Source organism: Pelecanus crispus, chromosome 2, assembly GCF_030463565.1.
Source record: "Pelecanus crispus isolate bPelCri1 chromosome 2, bPelCri1.pri, whole genome shotgun sequence".
NCBI classification, from domain to species: Eukaryota; Metazoa; Chordata; class Aves; order Pelecaniformes; family Pelecanidae; genus Pelecanus; species Pelecanus crispus.
Genome location: NC_134644.1, coordinates 101,540,529 through 101,559,325, shown reverse-complemented (window position 1 = coordinate 101,559,325; position 18,797 = coordinate 101,540,529). Strand labels below are relative to the sequence as shown.

Below are 18,797 nucleotides of genomic sequence, written 5' to 3'. Positions count from 1 at the left end.
AGAAGGCAAATCTTTAGCAAATCTTTTAGAACCTACATATCGTTGTACATCAGGTCTGATATTTTCAATCATACTTTTGCTCAATATCTTTTTTTTAATTTCAGATTATTGCTTTACTTTTCAAGTGAATGTGTTTCAAGCCCTTAGAAGCAGTAAGCAGGTGTAACATCTACCTAAGGAGAATAAAAGTGAACAACAGATAGACAGGGCTTTTCAGACACAGGGCATCAACTTTTGGATGTATTGACTGAGTGTCCTTCTTTTCCACTCTATGGTAACCCATGTAATAGAAAAATGTTCAGCTTCTGTGCAAAAGCCTACTTGAAATTAGGTGTATCTTTTTACGTTTGCTCTTGACAAGACAAGTATAGTGATGAAGCTATTATGTCTCAAAGTCTTTTGATAAAGGCATATTAATCACCTTTCCTGTGGCCTGAGAAGTACAGAATTCCTTTTGTCTCAGCAGCTGTGAAGTTCATAATCTTTCTTCCTCACTGTGATTAGTGACAATTGCATTTAGACTCCAGTGAGTAACTATTGTGTATTTGTTTTCTTTCCAACCCACTAATGAATTGATATATGTGTAATTCTAATTCACATTTTTCCAGTGTGATAGCAAGTGTGATGCTAACTGCTTGGCTGTTCTGTGGAATTTCAATTGAACGCCTCCAAGCTCCAACAGAAAAATGGAAACATCTGCTTTCTGAGCTGTTTTTTGACTGGCTGGGTAACTCAACTTGTAAAACCAGCAAAAAGAGCAAGTAAACTTTCCTTTTATTTGTCACTCAGTTGAATAATCGGAACTGATAGGAAATCTGTTGTTTTCTTCTTTGATTAACGTAAAATCTAGTTGTCTACATTTTCTTTCAAGAGCCTGTATTTTAGAAAACATCCTGAATCAAATGTCAGAGAGTAGTAAGAAGGGTAAAGAGAAGTATCAGGCCAATTTGAAATCTTTTCATCGTAGCAGTTGTGAAGTGTTTCAGTTTCAAGTAATGTTTGTTAATTAATTTCAATGACCTCATGTTTCCAATCAAAATGTCACTTCTAAATTAGGCTCTAAAACCTCCCCTGACAAAATGCTGAGATAAAACTGTTCTTTTGTACCACACCGATTCTTTTGTAACACATTCAGTTTGAATAAATAGGCATTTTCTGACGAGAATTCCTAAGCAGTTCCAATAGCGTCTCTTCTGATGAACCACCAGCAGTACCTAAGTGACCATTGACTTTCTCTTGTGGCCCATCTACTGATTTGTCTGCTGCTTTTTACTGTTATTCACAACAGTGGGAAAATCCCCTACCAAGGCATATTATCTGTTTAATTTTTTGTAGTCTGTCTACTAGCAAGCAAAAGCAAAACACAGACCCAGTCATTGGCTTGTGAGATTTACATCAGGACAGATCTTTTGCTTTGATTTTATACAGAGCCTGGGAGAAGTCTTATAACGCAGAAGAGTGTCAATAGAAATAACCAGTAAGTTGAACTGATAAATTGAAGTTTGCATAAATGTCAGCATGTCTGTAGTAATTCCAGAGTTTCTGAGCCTTGTCCCAAATATTGTAGATCATAGAGGAAAATTGTAATTTAATTGTGGAAGGAAGAAAACAGGAGTTGTGTAATTCCAGCTAATCAACTATCCATGGTAACAGGATTAAAAAACACTGAACTCAGTAGAAAGGGTCCTCTTCTGTTCATTACCCCTTCTATCACCCTCTGAGAAACAAAACAATAAACTGTTTTGTGCCGAGGAAGAAAATTTCTACAGAGGTGGGTGTCCTGTACATCCAAATTAAGCCTGCTGACTAGAAAACAGTTCTTGCATAGTCCTTAGTTATTCCTTGCAACTTGGCCACAAAACCATTGCTATGGAAGAACTGTGGATTTATGGCTTGCTTTATGGCATGACATTCATCTCATGCTCAGCACCCCAAGACCGAACCCCACCTCTTGGAGCAGCAGCCAGTGAGGTCAGGAAAGTGAACGTCTACAAAACTTGTTTAGCAAATTAATGTCATTTATTGTTCCTCTGCCAAAAATTTGGCTAGAGTCTTGCAAGTGCTCTGATACTGTGGAATGTCACCTGGCCACTTTGGGAAAAGTGCCCGATATTACCAAGATGTATTTTGATGAAGGAGCTGCCCATGCCATCTGGCACACACACCAAGCCATGTGCACATGCTCTGCTGAGAGCCCTGTTGGCAGTGCTGGAGATGGGAAATCATGTGCCAAATACAGTGGGCTTCTGACCACCTGAATTTGTGCACAATTTGGCACTCATCTCATGCTGCATCCGAGTCAAGCAAACTGTCAAAATCAATAACCATGAAGCTCAAGTGCTCCCATCCAGATAGAGCCCCTGCATTTGCATCAGTGGCTGAGCAGCCCAGATTGCAGACAAAGCTTGCTGTCTTCAAAATGTCTGCGGCCAACAGAGCCCATGTTTGTGTGTGCCTCTAAAGCGATTTTCTCCTTCAGATCTCTCCTGTCTTGCTGCTAGCAGTTTGGAAAAAAGGGTTGAAGAAACTATGCTTTCTCCCTTACCAAGAACAGGGGCACCGAGGCAGTGTGGGTAAAGGCTTGTCTTTACATCTACAGTGTGGCCAAAGTGGGCATGTTACTGCACCAAGAACAGTTAGTTCCCAAGCTCACAGAGAGCACACTCTAAAAGCAGCAGGCACAGGATTACAAGAAAAAAACCCCAAACCCAAACAACAACAAATCAAAACAACACCCCCAAGAAAACAAAGTGTCCCAGGTCTTAGCCGTCAGCTACCCCAGGGCTCTTGGGGAGAAAGTTAAAGCCGTCGCTGTAACCCCCCTCATTGTTCCCCAGTTATAAGGTTGACAAGACCAGCTTCTGCTCCTCTTACGATTTAGAAAGGCTTTAAGGTTTTTCTGGATTGAATGAGTTAATTATAATCTTCCTAGGGACCATAACATCAGCAGAGGTTGCCAGACAACAGTGTGTTTTGGTCTCCTCCATCACCACATGGTGCTGGGAAGGGGCCTTGGAGGCAGTGGTGCTGGAAACGTGCCTCGCAGGAAATGCCCAGCTCCCAGTTTGGCTCCCCTGCAAGCTCCTGCTGGGATGGGCAGGAAGTCACTGACTGGGGACCTGGATCTGCCTGTGACATTTTATTTACAGTGTATTTCTTCCCCCGAAGAAGAGCCACAAGCAGACCTCCAGGGAGAGGACTGTCATTGTCTGGCCTCTTTCCCATTTCCCTTTTCTTTTCCTGTTCACTGCAGCATTATAATCTTCTTCAGTCGCTTTCACAGAGATGTCTTTAATAATGGATCCCCTGGATCCTTTGCCCAATAAACAAATTATGGGGAAGCAGAGCTCTGCTCAAATGATAGAGCAGCCTTCTGGCATTCAAACTCTTGTCATTCCTGGGCCAAGCAGAAGAGTTCTGTACTTTTCCTCTCAGTCCAAAGGAGAAATTTCTGCTGTCATTAAGGATGGGTGAGAGTGAGCTATGTGCTAATAGCCCTAATCAATTGGGATTATCCCTTGGCTGGGACTAATCTCTTTAGCTATGGAATATGCCTGAGTACAGTGTCTCAGACTGGGAGACCAACTCTTAAAGTAACATCCCAATTTGTTCTTGAAAAAATGGAAATAAGCTGAGAAAAGGAACAATACATTTACTTTGATGGTGGATTGCTTTAATGAGGGACTCGACAGACACAGAGGCATCTGATGTGTTTCATGACACTGAATTGGCAAAGTATTACAATGCAAGTATTTGAATCTGTAAATGTATATGCCTAATGAGATGTTGTGTTTGAACACAACAAGATTTTGCCTGCGGTCAAGACAGAACCTTGGTGGTTTTTCAGTGCTTGGTGGCTGGCAATATGAATGATTCCATAGCCAAGGGCATGAGGTTATGAATAAATAGGTTTTTAGACGTAACATTTATCACAAAAGATTTACTAGATATGCGATTGGATTTGTTCATGCACGAATCTCAAACCAAGCAAAACATTGTTCCTTAAAAACTTTTAGCTTCTACTCAAGTCGGTCTTACTGATAGGATCAAATAGTCTTGCATCCACTACATTTAAAGAAGCAGCGCTGTTTTTCTGTAATGCATGTTGGAAAGGGTGGCATATTATGATGGGAATGGATTACTGTCATATAGAAGCTTAATTCAGACCAGACTTTTAGAGTAGTGAGACTGGCAAACTGCAGCACAGCGCAGCAGTCAGCACTCCTATGTGTATTTGAGTAGATCCTAATCCATGAGAGGTCACCAAAACTTGTAGGCACATGCACAGATTAAGGCTGCAGTAGTCACTGGGACTAGTCATATGCTGAAGTTGAAAATACACCCAAGTGCCCTTCTGGATAGATATATAGAAGTAGTGCACCAGTTTGTCATTTTAACACTTTTTCTGCAGCTCCACTGACTTTAATCTACCTGTGCTGTTCTTTTCCCTTAGAATAATGAACAGTATAAACTCCTGGGGATATTGGCAGAGCTCAACAGCCCAGCAAAATAGGGCAGAAAATTAATGCAAAGTATTTCTTACTATCCTGACATACAAGGAGACCGTGATTGGTTGAGTTTCTGGACACTTAAGGACTTTCAGCCAGCTTTTGCTCTTACACAAGTAGAGATTGATTACAGTAGAAACTCAAACTATTTGTTTGTGTTGGACAAGGGTCAGGCAGTGCACTGTTTGCGTCAATCTATCATAACTTTTCAATAGAGGAATGTGATCCTGATGCTTTTGAAAAAGTGCAGGTATGTTATGTGGTTATTAGTCAGCCTTTGTTGAAATGTCCCTGGGTTTGAAGTCTCCATGTTAATGAGGCATGGTGAACCAACAGTTATTGGATGATGAGCTGTCAGTGTCTATGCTTAGAAATAATCAGGTGTGGCTAGTGGTGAGTTTCCATCTGGTACGAAATGCATGTACAGTCTGCTTACTGGCAGTCAGATTGGGAAATCTATGGCTTAGCTGGGGCACTCTCAACTGGCAGGAATCACAGTACTCATTTCCTCCTCTTCATGTTATCCACCTTTAGTGACTTTGCTCAGTGACAACAGCCTCCATCTGCAGAAGATGCCACATAATTTTGTTGGCTGTGCACGTGATCTAGGCACCTGGCACTGGATCATCGTTGATTTCATTGGTAAAGACCAAGGGGCAAAAAAGGTAACTTTGCATTAGCTGTCCTAGCAATGCAACTAACTTATTCTGCACCAATGTTGGAGAGCAACCGTATCCAGCAAGTGTACCTACTGCTTTTTGTTTGCTTCATTGCTGTGTTTTAAACAAAGACCAAGCAAATGCTGCAATCCTTAGCCTGCATTTTAGCCGACACATCAAGACTGTGACATCATTTTGCCTTGACACATTTTTCTCAGGGGATGGTGACTGGGCTGACAGCCCATGCTGAGGTTATTCTGCTTAAACTTGCTCACCTTCGCAGCATCAGCAAGAGAGTACTGAAAATCCTGAAGACTGTGAGAGCATGGACACTGTCTTGCTTTTGTCACATTTGAATTGTCATTATTCTGTATTCTTTTGAAGAATGTCTTCTCAAAAATAGTCTCAAGGCAAAGCTGCATTGTAAAAATGATCTCGAGATGCATTCCCTTCCGATGTGCTGTAGAGATGCTGGGGTGACTTAATAACATTACTACCATCGTCCCCTGTCCCCTTCCAATAACTCTGAAATCACTTTGCTAGCAACCCATAATTACAATCCTTACAGTGAAGATCAACAGAGTATTCCATCCTTAAGGCAGCATAAGAGGGATACTAGCACCAACATGATTTGCAGGGCTGCCCGTCCAAATTGGTACAAAAATTGGCATGAAGATGCAGGATTTTATCCGGGGCATCTTCACTACTGTGTTTTAGGTAGACCTGCTTGTAAATAGTGTGTAGCTTATACTGTAATCACAAACTACTATGCATTAAGTATCTGTGAAATGCTATAGCTGCAGCAAAGCCAAGCTTCAGCAGAGGCTGAACCTTGTGTATCACTCCGTGACCTCCCTTGAGCATCTGTCTGGGAGCCAGAAGTCACTGGAGCACAGCCGAGGAGCCGCACAGCAACCTCCTGACAATGCCTTTATGTTAAGAAGGGTTGTGCAAAGTGACTGTAAGTGGGAGGAAAATATTTGATGGAGAGGAAATTATTAGCCCTGTTGTACAAGCACCCAATGAGGACATCAAGAACATGGTGTATGCTGCCAGGGCATGTTCCAGGATAGGTGGACTCAGCCTGCAGCAAGGTCCAGAGAAGGGCTGGTACGCCATCGGTGAGCAGAGGAATGGCAAGTTCATCATTTGAAGGGACCCCAAGAGAACTTGGTTCGGCAAGGATACCATGGAATGAACCTGACTTTCAAGGTGGAGCTTTCTCAGTTTACCAAAAGGAGTTAAGTGGTACCTGTGGGGAGGGGGACTCTGTGTAGTCCTGCAGTCCTGCAGGACCAAGCAGATAAGTCAGATGAGTCAAACAGTTGGATTCACTTATGTTGGTTCGTAGATGTCAATGAATGTTGTTCAAAGCATCTCCTTGAACTCTAGTCTCCACCAGTTATTTGCAAGATGAGCAAGGGAGACCCAAAGACCAGATGGAGCTAGGAGGAAGAATTCATAGTGTTATCTCCCCAGAGGGAGTGACAGTAGGCAGGGAGGTTCTCAACACATAGTGGTTCCTTGGCTTGGTGGCTTGCACAGAAACCCATCTTCTTCAGAAACTTCACATTCGGTGCCTTAGGGTGTTTTCACTGGTACATTTCTGCAAAACTGCCCCTCTATAATGTGTGAATGAAATCTGTCTGCTGACACTGACACCTGAATATCATTTCAACAAGTGGAAAAAATCCTGCATCCTATGAAAAGAAGGTGTCCCGTGACACAATGTGTGTGGGATTCACACCAAGTGTGGTTCATCGAGGCATTTAGTTCACACAGCCTTTTCCAAGACTGATTAGCCAATGGTATTGCTGATTTACGTCTCTGTCCTGTTACAAGTTTACTGGACTGCACTAGTTTGGTCTGATTTTTGCCCTGTGCATCCAGGCAGTGATTGCCCCTGCCTACCTATGACACCAGTTTCGTTGCTGCACACAAAAGGAGTGAACTGGGGTTGACATTACTTGAGTGATCAATCATTGGAGCCAGAAACTACTCCCACTCCCACTCAAAAGAATTTGTTTGGCCATGGGGGTATTGCATGGTGAAAAAGGCCAGAAACTCTTTGGTTTTACATTTTCCACCTCATTATTCATTTCAGCCACTGAAATGGTGTGACAGCAGACAAGGAGCTTTATTGCAGAGTCCAGAATCATATCACTGGTTTTGGAAACCAGGTCTAATGGTTAACTGGTGTTTCTAAAGTCATGTCACACATCAGGACTAGGAAATGCTAACGCAATGTACTCCAGTAGTTTTGGCTGCTGATATTTTCTAATTTGATAAGTAGAAACAAGTCTCTGTGCTGTATGAATGTGATAGTATTCAACTTATAGCATGTATTTTGAAATAAAGCACCACGAATATTCCTCTGACTACATGTGTATACTGAGAGCCATGTTTATGACACCACTTCAGGTGTTAGCAGCCCTGCTTCTGCGGCGATGCACAGGAATCTAGTGAAGTGCTTGGCCTAAAGTTTGTCTTCCATCTGGCCAGTATACAAAGTGACAGTGCAAACCCACTGAGATCGCACATTTTCTCCAGCATGTTATAAAGGCCTCCAGTCAAGGTGCAGGGGATGGGAACAAAGCAAAGTATCAACAGCAGAAAATGTTACCGGACCTTTGTAGAAGGAAAGTAAGTTGTGGCAGAGCAGTGAATATACTGACTACCCTAAATGTAAGAGAACGTACCCAAATTAAGCCCATTTCTCCCAAAAGTGGTACTTTTTTTGTCACAGCAAGGACATTTGTAGTATTCCCCTCTGATAGAAATACCAAAAATAGCTAATATTATATCAATTAACACATTCCAACTGCTGACTCATTTTCCAGAAGTCTCCTGCTGTTTTCATTTCAGGTGGGAATACTCTTTCTTTGCCTCCCTCCACTTCCATTTGCTTTTATGAGAGTGTTACAGGTTTTTTTTTCCTAATCCATCTAAAGGGTGTTTCAGGAAAGTACAACTGTTTTTATTGAGATTTTAAATTCTGTCCAGAAGAACTCTTTGCACAAATGCAAAGAAAAGGGGAAGGTTCTTGTCCTGTTGTCCCTTTTCTTCTTTCACCCTCCTTCGCTCTTCCTTGCAGTATAAATATCAAGGCAAATTCGTGCTGTTAATTCTTTCTGGTTCTGGCAAGATACCTCCAAAATATGTCACCCCAAAGGACAGCTAATAATGCCACAAGAATCTTTGAGTACTAGCGGAAAATTATCCACAGAGGAATGAAATTTCGCTCATTTTCCCACAGAATCAATGTGACTGTTACATTGATTGGGTTTCAGATTTTTCTCCTTAAAGATTACTCAAGTGCTGGACTTCCCCCAAGACTGTGCTGATCATTTTTGTATTATTCTTTTCTCCTTGCTTTTCTTTCTTTTTGTTAAGAGTCAACTTTCTTTTAAGCTTAGTAAATTCTCAGCTTGCCAAGCTAAATATTCTAGACAAGGAGATACTTGTCCAAAGTAGTTCTGCTGTGGTAGCGCACCCTGACCTTTCAAGCAAGGGGCATTTGAGGTTGTGAAACAAACCCTCAGCATGCGAGGTGCCGCTGGAACGCACAACGCCTTCACTTCCCTTTCATGCCGTGCCCCTGTGACGTGACAGTTACTTATGGGACCTGCTTTAAAGGTTGTTTTGTGGTTGTGACTTTGGCTGCAAGACTGTTTTCACTCCTGCAGAGAGAGCAGGCGTGCTTGAAATCAAGTTTTATACTTAAAAGCCTGTCTATGCTGTTATCAAGAGCCCAGGTCAGAACATCTTGTTGCTCATGATATTTCTGTAGCCCCTGTGACACCAGTTAGTCCCTTTTGCTCCTGTGGAAGAGCCTGGCTGTGCCAGAACATGCTCATCTGAGCAGCTCTGCAATGTGGGTATGATTGCTGCTCCACCTGCCACCGTGGGAATTTTTGTGCTCAGTTGTAAACTTCAAAGCTGTTATTTCTCTTGTTTTGTCTTATACCAAAGTAGACAGAATACCTCAGCAGCTTGTCTATAGGCAATCCACACACTAGCAGCTACTGTGTTTTGCTAGTCTGAGCAGCTACAGTTCAGCTTGACGAGACTCTCCTGCACACAGAGCTGCCCACCTCCTCTTCCCTCTCCCTTTTCCCCTCATGTCTGCAATCCCAGGTGAAGCCTGGAAGCTGCTGAAGGTCTCCAGAGGCTGGAGGAACTGCAAGTTTGCTATAGGTGGTGGAGATGGCACTGCTCTTCTTCCTTTCTCAGTTCCCAGGTGGCATCTTTCAACAGATGCTCCTGCAGCAGGGGGAAGAAAGCACCCAGGAAAAGTTTAGGGACTGCTTCTGCCACGTGAGTCAGGAGGCGCTTAAAGGTATGGTATGTCTTCCTCCTAGGGCAGGGAGAGAGGCTATGCACTGTGTGGGGAATGCATAACATTTAGGTCTTCACCTCCTGTTCTGGTCAGGGAGTTGTTTTGCTTTCTGAGCTACGCCAAGAGTTTTGACTCCATGCAATAAATTCAGCCCCAAGACAAGGGTCAGGATGAGACTCACACATGGCGCTGCTTTCCTTGTGTAGTGGGGTGGGAATCACAGGGTTTTCTTCCTCCTCCCAGATGCTGGCAACTGCTGCTGTCATCAGCACACTGCTGGCCACGGTGGACATGCAGGACAGGCAAGCCAAAGTATATTCCTGGGTGAAAAGACCTTTCAAATTTCTAATTGCAGTTTCACATAAACCAGTTGCTTAAATGATGCTTTCCGTGCTACTGTCTCCCCATCCTGCATATCCGCAGTCTGAAAAGTGTTCTCAAATATATGGAATTTTTCTGCCATTGTGTGGATGAGGCCATTGTACCTACTTCCTCCTCAAAAGAGCCAAGCCATGAATGGATAAGAACCTCTCACCAGTGCTGAGGAGGCAACAGCAACACTGCCTTTTCTTTGCCTGTGGGAGCTGGGAGCAGCGCTCATACCAAGGCCCCGGGCCAAACCAATAAACTCTGTTGTGTCGTTTGAGTAACTGTGGCCTCTTCTCAGGAGGAAAAAAGATGAGAGAAAGAAAGAGTAAGTTCTAAGGGCTGAGCAGGATGATTTCTATTTGTCACACTTAAATTGAACACAAGTATGTTTTTTTCCCTCTGTTCCTTAATTTCTGTTTTCAGTTTCTTTGAAATGCTGGAAATTGGTGGATTTAAAACGTAGAGAGCCTTTCATTTGTTGAGATTCTCTTATTCCTGAGATTAAATAAGCATAGCTCCCCGAGAGAGGAACTCATGCTGATAATTAAGCCAGATTAACCATTTTTTGCTGTGTTTGATACGTAGGCTGGCCGCAGGCACATCCACAGATTACAGAGTACTGACTTTGCAAGAGTATTCTGCGTGGCTGTGTGCCGCAACATGCAATCAGGGCTGACTCCTCTTATGTGCCTCTGGTCCCAAATCCCAGCGGGCTCTTGAATATCATTCTGCGTCATTTTTCTCTTCTGTATTCAGTAACTGTGCTTCATTTCCCTAATGAGACCAACCGGCAAAATCAGAGAGATTTTGGCTGTAGCATATCAACCTCATACTGCATATGAGCAACCAACTTCCCATCCCTGTTTGCCTTTGGCTCAAAGATTGTGTTTTTAATGGAGTGCACTTGTATTTTGTACTGTAACATCATATTGTACACCCTTCATGACCTGAGAATGACAGCTTGGGCTCATGGGTATTTGCTGTCTCTCAGAAGAGTGAGACATGCTACAGCTGTCCATGTTTTGCGTTGACAGACTTGGCTCTGGGTATGACGTAACATAACAAACTTGCAAGGAGCTATTGCTTCCATCTAATGAGTAGGTTCAATCAGCAATGTAGTATACATACACTTTGCTACCAGACATGAATATAGGACTGTAAAAAGGAGTGTGACATTTTCTTTAATATGTTTGCATAGAAAATTGTGATTTAAAAGATTTTCTCCCTTGCGCAGTTGTTTATTCATTTGCACCTGTGTAATTGACTTATAAACACCTCTGTTCTGTTAAAAAGGTATTTACATGCTTAACTGTATCTTTGCCATCCGTACTCTGTGTGTGTAAGAAGCCTGACAATTAATGCCAAGATTAATTCCACATGTTTGTAGAAGTGGGCCCACAGATGGCTGTTAATTGCCCTTGGCATCCTTATAAGCCAATATGTTTCTGTTATTTTCTTTACAAAATAAACAGTCTACATTTACTTAATTATATTTGACGTCATAATTTCAGGTTTTGCTTTGGCCTACAAGGACTCAGGGCCCTCGGGGTAGCTTTCCTCATTATTGTATAGCTGTAGTTAGTGAATTATGCTTGAAGACATGCATAACAAACAAATGCAAAAAGCTGTTTTATAATAAAGTGAAAAACACACCTTTACAATGAAAAAAATGGATTTTTCTAAATGGAGAGCATGACGTGCAGTTCAAAATTGATACCTTTATTTGATATATTGTCCTCTCTTTGAATGAATGAATAAGTCTGCATTCCAGAGAGGAAAATCATGGGAAACAGCATTCACAATGAAGTGGGACAGAGACTGTTGCTGCTTTTAATATTTCTTTAATTTCAGTTAATGTTTGAAATCATTTTAAGGGCGGAAGTGACTTCCAGCAGGGCCTGGTCACACCAGTGACCATACGCTCATGGACAGAGTCCTGGGAGCTCTCAGGCTTCTCTGCACATGGACATGTTGGTCTCTCACCTCTCCATCTCCAGGCGCCTTTCAAAAAAACCCCCTAAGATCATCCTTCATCCACAGCCCTCCTCTTGACACAGGACCTTGTAGCTGCCTGAAACAAACAGTTTTCCCTGATACTTTTTTTATATATGGTTTTCTTTCGATCCCACCTTACGTGATTGTTTGTCTTTGGCAGCAACTGTGTAACTGAAAATTTGGAAGTCTAAAATATGTAAAGCACAAGTTCTTTAGCCAAAGTTCCTGCACTGCAGAATTTGCTGCTGCGCTTCATATTACATATTTTAAAATGTAGTACTGGCTGAAGGAAGCAGGTAATGATCCAATGGCTGTTGACAGAATTGGAAGGTACATTGTATGCAATCAGCCCCGTATTTGCACAACAGATTTAATTACATGGTAAAATTAATCTATCAAGTTTTCATATTTATGCTTTGACTATTCATCATCAGGTTTCTGTATGCATTTTTGGAGAGGTCTTTTTTGGTCTGGTCCAAGCACTGCTGAACTGCTCTAATTTGTTGGATATGTCACTGTAGTTGCAATGCTTTGCTGCTTTTTTTTTCTTTTGCATTTTTATGCTCTGAAAGTAACATCTTTTTCTTTATCTTTTTTAAAGATAAAGACATTCCCTGCCGATACATCTAATCCTTTTTTCGATCCTTTTACAACAGTACCACAGTTTTCTGTAAGTAGAACATGCAACTAAAAAACTGTGTATTTAACACAATTCAAACTGATTTTTAAGTGTCAGACAGTTATGAGCTAAGCAGTCCTGAAAAAAAAAAAAAAAGGATAAATTTCCAAGTAGAAATTAGAGTGAAAATCAGCCAAATATTCCCATTATACAAATAATTAACTTGCCTGCATTCAGACATTGCTGCTTACCAGACAGAGGACTAAGAGTTAAAGGTCAAGGCTCACCACTAACACAGTCAGTTCCAAAATGTTGTTCAGTTCAGAACTGTAGGGGCCACTTGTGAAGCTCCATAGCATCTTTCCAAGGAGCAATAAGGGAGTGGGAAGACTTAGTCCTCTGTCTAGCAATTGCATGGCCTCCTGCCTGAAACTGCCTGCTGTGCCATCACGAGAAGGGGCCTGCTTTTCATTGAATTTACATCTGAATTTTAAGGAAGAATTGTAGTTAGTGTGTTGATGACTGCAATGGTATCCTTGTATAAACTCCAATGTTTACTCAATAACTTGAATGAAGTATTGAACTTTTTTCTTGTTAAACTTTCACAGAAGCTGGGATTTAGGGTTTTTGGTAAGGTAAACTACATACAAACAGGAAACAATATTTTGACAATTTAAAAAATAAGTCCAATCTAAGTCCTACCTTAAGGGTAGAGGCATTATGTAATACGTATGACAAAATTATCTACTCCGGCAATTCAAAGCATTTTAAAAGATTTTTGGAGGACTTGATGTAACTGAATATGTCACGTGGGACTGATTATAAGCCTTTCTGTCCTTTCCAGTGTGAGAAGTGATTCTGATCTATAAGAAACACTCTCTGATTATAATTATAAACCACAGTAACTGACTTATAGTTTTTAAATTGCATTCACAAAATGAAGCATTTCAGGCTTTAACCTTAACTTTTATTGGTAGCAGCAATCTATTTCTGACATATAATCAGAGAGAAGTAACTTCAATCACTGTTGGGCCATGTGCAGTAGTAACTGTCTGCCCTTAAATGATTTAAAGAAAGAGGCTTTTCTTTCACAATAAACCTGATCATGAGATTTGATCTAAATGTCGGTTTTCTCCGAATAGGTATTTTAAAGCTAGAGTTAGTTAGGCTCCCCAAGCTGTGTCAGTGCCACTGTTGAGCTCTAATTAAAGGTATCCGAAAATACAAAGGAATATGTCACAGCAACTTTTCACTAGGTCAGCCACGTCTGGATAGTATAATTGTGGTAAAAGCTAGACTAAAGTTACAGCAGTTGTGTCTTTCATAGTACTACTTTATATAAGCAAAAAGATACACCCAGAATAGCTTTCCCACTAATTAGTAACAATTGTCAGGAAATTATTTTTCTGCCTATGAGAGTTACGATGAAAGCAAAATTTAGGAGGGCTGTATACAATATTTTTTCATCATTGGGGTGATAGAACTTCAAAATATAGACAGAAGCTACCCTGATATACTTTCCTACAGAAATTTCCATCTTGCAGAAGATGGCTGTTTCATGGCAAATTCAAATGTTGAGATTTTTATTATGCTCTGTCAGGAGAGAAGCAGCAAAGTAATGTTCAAATTAATCTTTCTGAAATTCCCTCCTCTCCCCATAGAGTCCCATTTCCCTGGGCAGGGTGGAGGGCAGAATCCAGATCACAAATATTTAAAACACCATTACAATAAAAATCTAGTCGTGTGTGATCCACCATACGTTCCTTTAAGCGAATTATGTACAAATATCTGTGGTAAACCAGCAGCTGCATAGAGGACTGCATAAAGATGGGAAAACAATTCGGAAGGTTAATTACACTTTGGTCCGGTGTTCTGTGGTCCTCCGTCCCAGCCCAAAGAGACGTGCTTCTCCCCAGCAGCGTTTCAGTTCATCCTGATGCATGGGCTCTGTGAAGGCTTGAGGGTAGCTGCACCTCAAGTGGGAGCTATAAGGGAAGGGTCTAGGTAGGTGCTAGGACTGGCAGGCAAATCTAACTCTGAACATTCTCTGGTCACACACAGTCCCAGATGGTAACAGTTGTTACTCTTTTTCCTTGTTTCATTTTTTTTTCCTTCTTCTTTTCCTTGCTTCCCCTTCACTTTCTTTTTTTTTTGTTTTTTTTTTTTTTTGCTTGGAACAAAACACTGAGATGTTATTAAGGGGAAAAAAGTTATGAACGGTGACATTTGGAAGGCTTTACCTTTTGCGTAAGGCTTCTAATTTGGGGGTGTATACACAATTGTGTTGATTTTCAGAGGAAAAGTTTGAGAACCTGGTTGCCTGGAATGTTTAAAAACAAGGCTCATGCCAGGAACCCCTCTGAATTTCAGAGTCTTCCATAGAGAAATGACAGGCTTGACAACCATGTTCTCTGGTTGGTGTGAGTCACATAGACTTAAGTTAATTAAATTATATCTGTTTAGACCAGTTAAATATTTGGCTCAAACATACTGTGCAAGAGGATATATATAAAAAAGATGCTTTGGATATATACCGTAAAACCATTATCCAGAGCAAACACACTTTAGGACTCAGAGCACATCTTCAGCAAGTGTGATTTGTCATTGCTCTGCTGATTTCAATAAGGCTGGGAGAATTTACATCAGGTTCACAGAGTGCTTCCTCCTTCTCATGCCGTGAAGTAAGACCTGGCCGTCCTCAGAGGATGGGGATCCTGTATGAGGAACACCAAATTTGATATCCCTGTAGCCTGTAAGGCTGAGTTTTAAAAGCTGAATGACAGAGAAGTTTGAAGAGGTTGTATTAGTCTGTATTTACACACATAATTGGACAGGATTGGAGGGAGAGTTTCTTTAGTTGGTTTTACATTTTTCATTTGACTAATTTTGTGGAATTAATGGAATTCCTTCTGCTTCAAAGGTTGTTTTGAAGCATATGAGATGCTTTTAGCTGAAACATGAACAGATGTGTTAAAAAATTACAACAAGCAAGCAAACATAATACAGCCATTCTTTTCTGGGCTCAAATAATTGTCCCACTGATTAAACTGATTAGTTTGCGTTTAGCATTGATCCTATGTGGCTTGCAGAATTTGAAAAATAATTTAGACAAAAAAAATATTGCTATTCAAATAGCTGGATAAATATATGCTGCCTTATGATGGTGACTTTGCTTCCTTGCTGCTTCAAAGTCTGAACCAAGTTCAGAAGAAAAAGTTGTCAGGAAAGAAATGCGGCTATCAGCAGGAGCATATCCTAATGGTCCTGATGCACTGACAAACTGCATTTGCTCTGTGCTCTTCCCAGGTCAGGGTCGTACACGCACCACAGGCACTAGCCACTGTGGTTTGACATGAGAAATAATCCATGCCAAAAAGCATGACAGGGCTGTTTTATTTTTAGGGATCCTCCCCCTGTGGTTGTATAGGCTGGCCCAGTCTTTGCTGTAATACTGCAGCACTAACATGCCTCACCTGAAAGACAGGAGATGGTTGCTTGCTGTTTGTTTGAAACCAGCATTTCCAATATTGCTTTAACGTCACCTGTCACTAGATACTGCAGAATATTCCTCTTGAGGCATGTTCCGGTTAGCAAACGTGGGAAAGGGATGGAGACTTTGAAACCCGGACTCCTACAAGCTTGGACTCCTGGCTGTTACAAAACACAGGGTAGTCAGATGACCCACCAGCGAATTCTATAGGATTTCTGAAGAATAGTCCAGAAATCTCACATGGTCAGTGTTCTGCGTTATTTTTAGGGAAAACACAATACTGATAAGTGGCATTCTCCAAATGATTGTTTTTTACCCAAAAGCTGCCAGTCCCGTAGGTGGAGTTTCATCTCTCGTAGTGCATGTGGCCATCAGGCTTGTCCCTAGGGCATAGCTCTGAAAAAGCCATCAAAAGAGGTGACTCTTCAGCATCTACAGAGGTTGCACTGAGCAACTATAGCTACAGCCTCTCCCATTTGTTCTCATTATTAGTTGTTGTTGCTGGGTGTTTGGCAATGAATTGGATGGTGAAAGTTAGCAAGAGCAGTAGAAGCTAATCTACTCTTTTTTTCTTTCTGTGTCTGTACACATTTTTTTTGTAGGCAGAATTTACAGACAGCAAATTACAATGCTGTGCAGTGCAGTCATCTCCTAAGATAACGCCGGTAACTCCGTCACCCGTACTGAGATCTCTGGCAGAGACTATACCAACTCCAACGGTCCAGACAATATATACGTCGCATAAACCAATTTCACTGGCAGACAGGTACAGTGCGGTTCTTTCACAGAAATACTATGATGCTCTCTGCATTAAAGGAATCAGCTTGATTTCTCTTTTTCTATCATAATTACCATAAAGTGCCGTTTCACCTGATACCAAAAGATTTCCAATTGCTGCTTGTCACCTACTTCAGAATAGGAGGGTTATGTAAATAAATACCTATAACTCATATCTGCCCTGAGAAAAAAACTACCTTAATTAACTGCTGCAGCCAACAGCCTACCATTTCTATGGCCAACGGCCTGGAGAGAAAGGGTTGCGCAGATTTTCCTCAGGCAAGTCATTTTGTCTGAACCACAAAGGTTTTCTTTTAATAATTGCTGTTGTGATTTGTTTTTTGACATTAAATCTCCATGGGGGAAAGCTGAGGTTGAGAAATGTCTGCTCTTCTAAATGAAAAACAGGCACTGGTTTTCTTTCTTGTTCCTTTTTCTTTTTTTTTTTGTTTCAGTAATGTCAAGCTACAGTAGTCTTTCTTGTAGTTTCTCAGAGAAACAACAAGCCATCCCATCTTTCCACAAGCAGCCTACTTCCAGTTTTCTATTCTTCCATCCTACCGGTTTTGTATGCTGGCTTCTTATTCTAGAGTTTATCAAAGCTGAATTTCCCAAGCCGATAATTTACTGAATACAAATGTAGGAGTGGATATACTCAATACTTCTGGAGCACAAAAAGTCCCAGGCTTATTCTGAAGAGAAAAGTATTTCTTTGGCATCGTAATAAATTAGCTTTTTTTACTTTTCGTTTCATAGTCAATTCCCAATTTCATTTGTTAGTTATTTTTTGCAGATGTTGGTTTAATTGCACCTGCACACTTGCTCAACATTGCTAACTCATCTAAAAATGTATCATTTGAGTGAAAATGTAATTCTGAAGCTGTAGTGCTGAACTCAGCTTCTATAGCATGTCTTGAGCACAAGTGGGTGATTCCACCCCTTCTTGTCCATGAATGGGCTGCAAGGTTTCTGCACTGCATTTTAAATCTCCAAACTGCTTTACAAGCTTTAGGTACATAACTATCAGAACAACACAGTAAATATTTTTTTTGCCCTACACTATGTATTAAGAAGTCGGATCACTAGCCCAAGGCATTTCCAGTGTTGCAGAGCCTGCGGGATCCAGAGTGATTCGGTGTGTGAGAGCAAGGACTTCGGGCTCTGCTCCCCATGCCCTGATGTGTACACGTAAAGTAGGACTGTAGTAAATGCAGAGTATATAGATGGCCCCCAATATCTCAATATATCTCAAATAGCAAAGATGCCGAGGAGCAGAAGGCTGTAATGCCAGTCTTTTGTGATAGCATTTACTGTAGCTGTTTCATTTTGAGAGTCCTAGTCCAGCTTCCTTTGAAATCGGTAGCCTTTAATGGGGGTGAGCTTAAGTCATAAACTGTTTTGCCATGTGGGTCTTTTTATGTCCTTTTTCTTGCTTCTGTTTGCTCTTCAGAAATATCAGGCGGTACTTGTTTTTGAATCAGCCATCAGTTATCAGCCTTTTCACTGAATTGAGCCTGACCTTTTTCCCCCTCCTTTGGTATTTTGAAAATGTTAATTATTTTAAATTGAAATCTGAGACTTATTGTTGTTCCCATAATTGGCTGTTTGTGCATTAATTACACAGCGCTGAGACTCTGAGGCGTGAACTTGAGAGAGAGAAAATGATGAAAAGACTCTTGATGACAGAATTATGAAATTCCCACTTCCGTCAGATGGAGAATGGATTGGGGCCTTTCATGTGCCTTCTGTCTGTTTACATTCCTCTGCTTCTGTGTACTCAACATAATGCATCGGGAAAATGTGCGATATTCCTGGCTCGCCTGGATTCACCACGGTTGGTTAAAATTATGTCTCGGCTAGACTTTAACTTGAAGGAGTTCCTTTATTCATTTGCTGCTGGGAAATAAACCTTCAATCCTTTATCTCTCCTGAGATTTTATACTATTAACACAATTAATTTCAGGTTTGGTTTTGGTAAATTTAGGGCAAAAAGGATCAGCAAGGAGCATACTGATTTCTATTGGGAAACACTGTTCTGTAC

The 18,797-nt window shown here is 41.2% G+C and overlaps 1 protein-coding gene across 1 annotated transcript in view; it reads left to right on the top strand.

The window, feature by feature from the left end:
• The window catches only part of EPB41L4B (erythrocyte membrane protein band 4.1 like 4B), a 179,951-nt gene extending 161,501 nt beyond the window's left edge, over positions 1 to 18,450 (top strand). The window contains exons 23-25 of the mRNA XM_075705285.1: positions 12,472 to 12,540; positions 16,582 to 16,745; positions 18,381 to 18,450. Coding sequence (XP_075561400.1) covers positions 12,472 to 12,540; positions 16,582 to 16,745; positions 18,381 to 18,450 — 303 coding nt within the window. The remainder of the gene's footprint in view (positions 1 to 12,471; positions 12,541 to 16,581; positions 16,746 to 18,380) is intronic.
• The last annotated feature ends 347 nt before the right edge of the window (positions 18,451 to 18,797 follow it).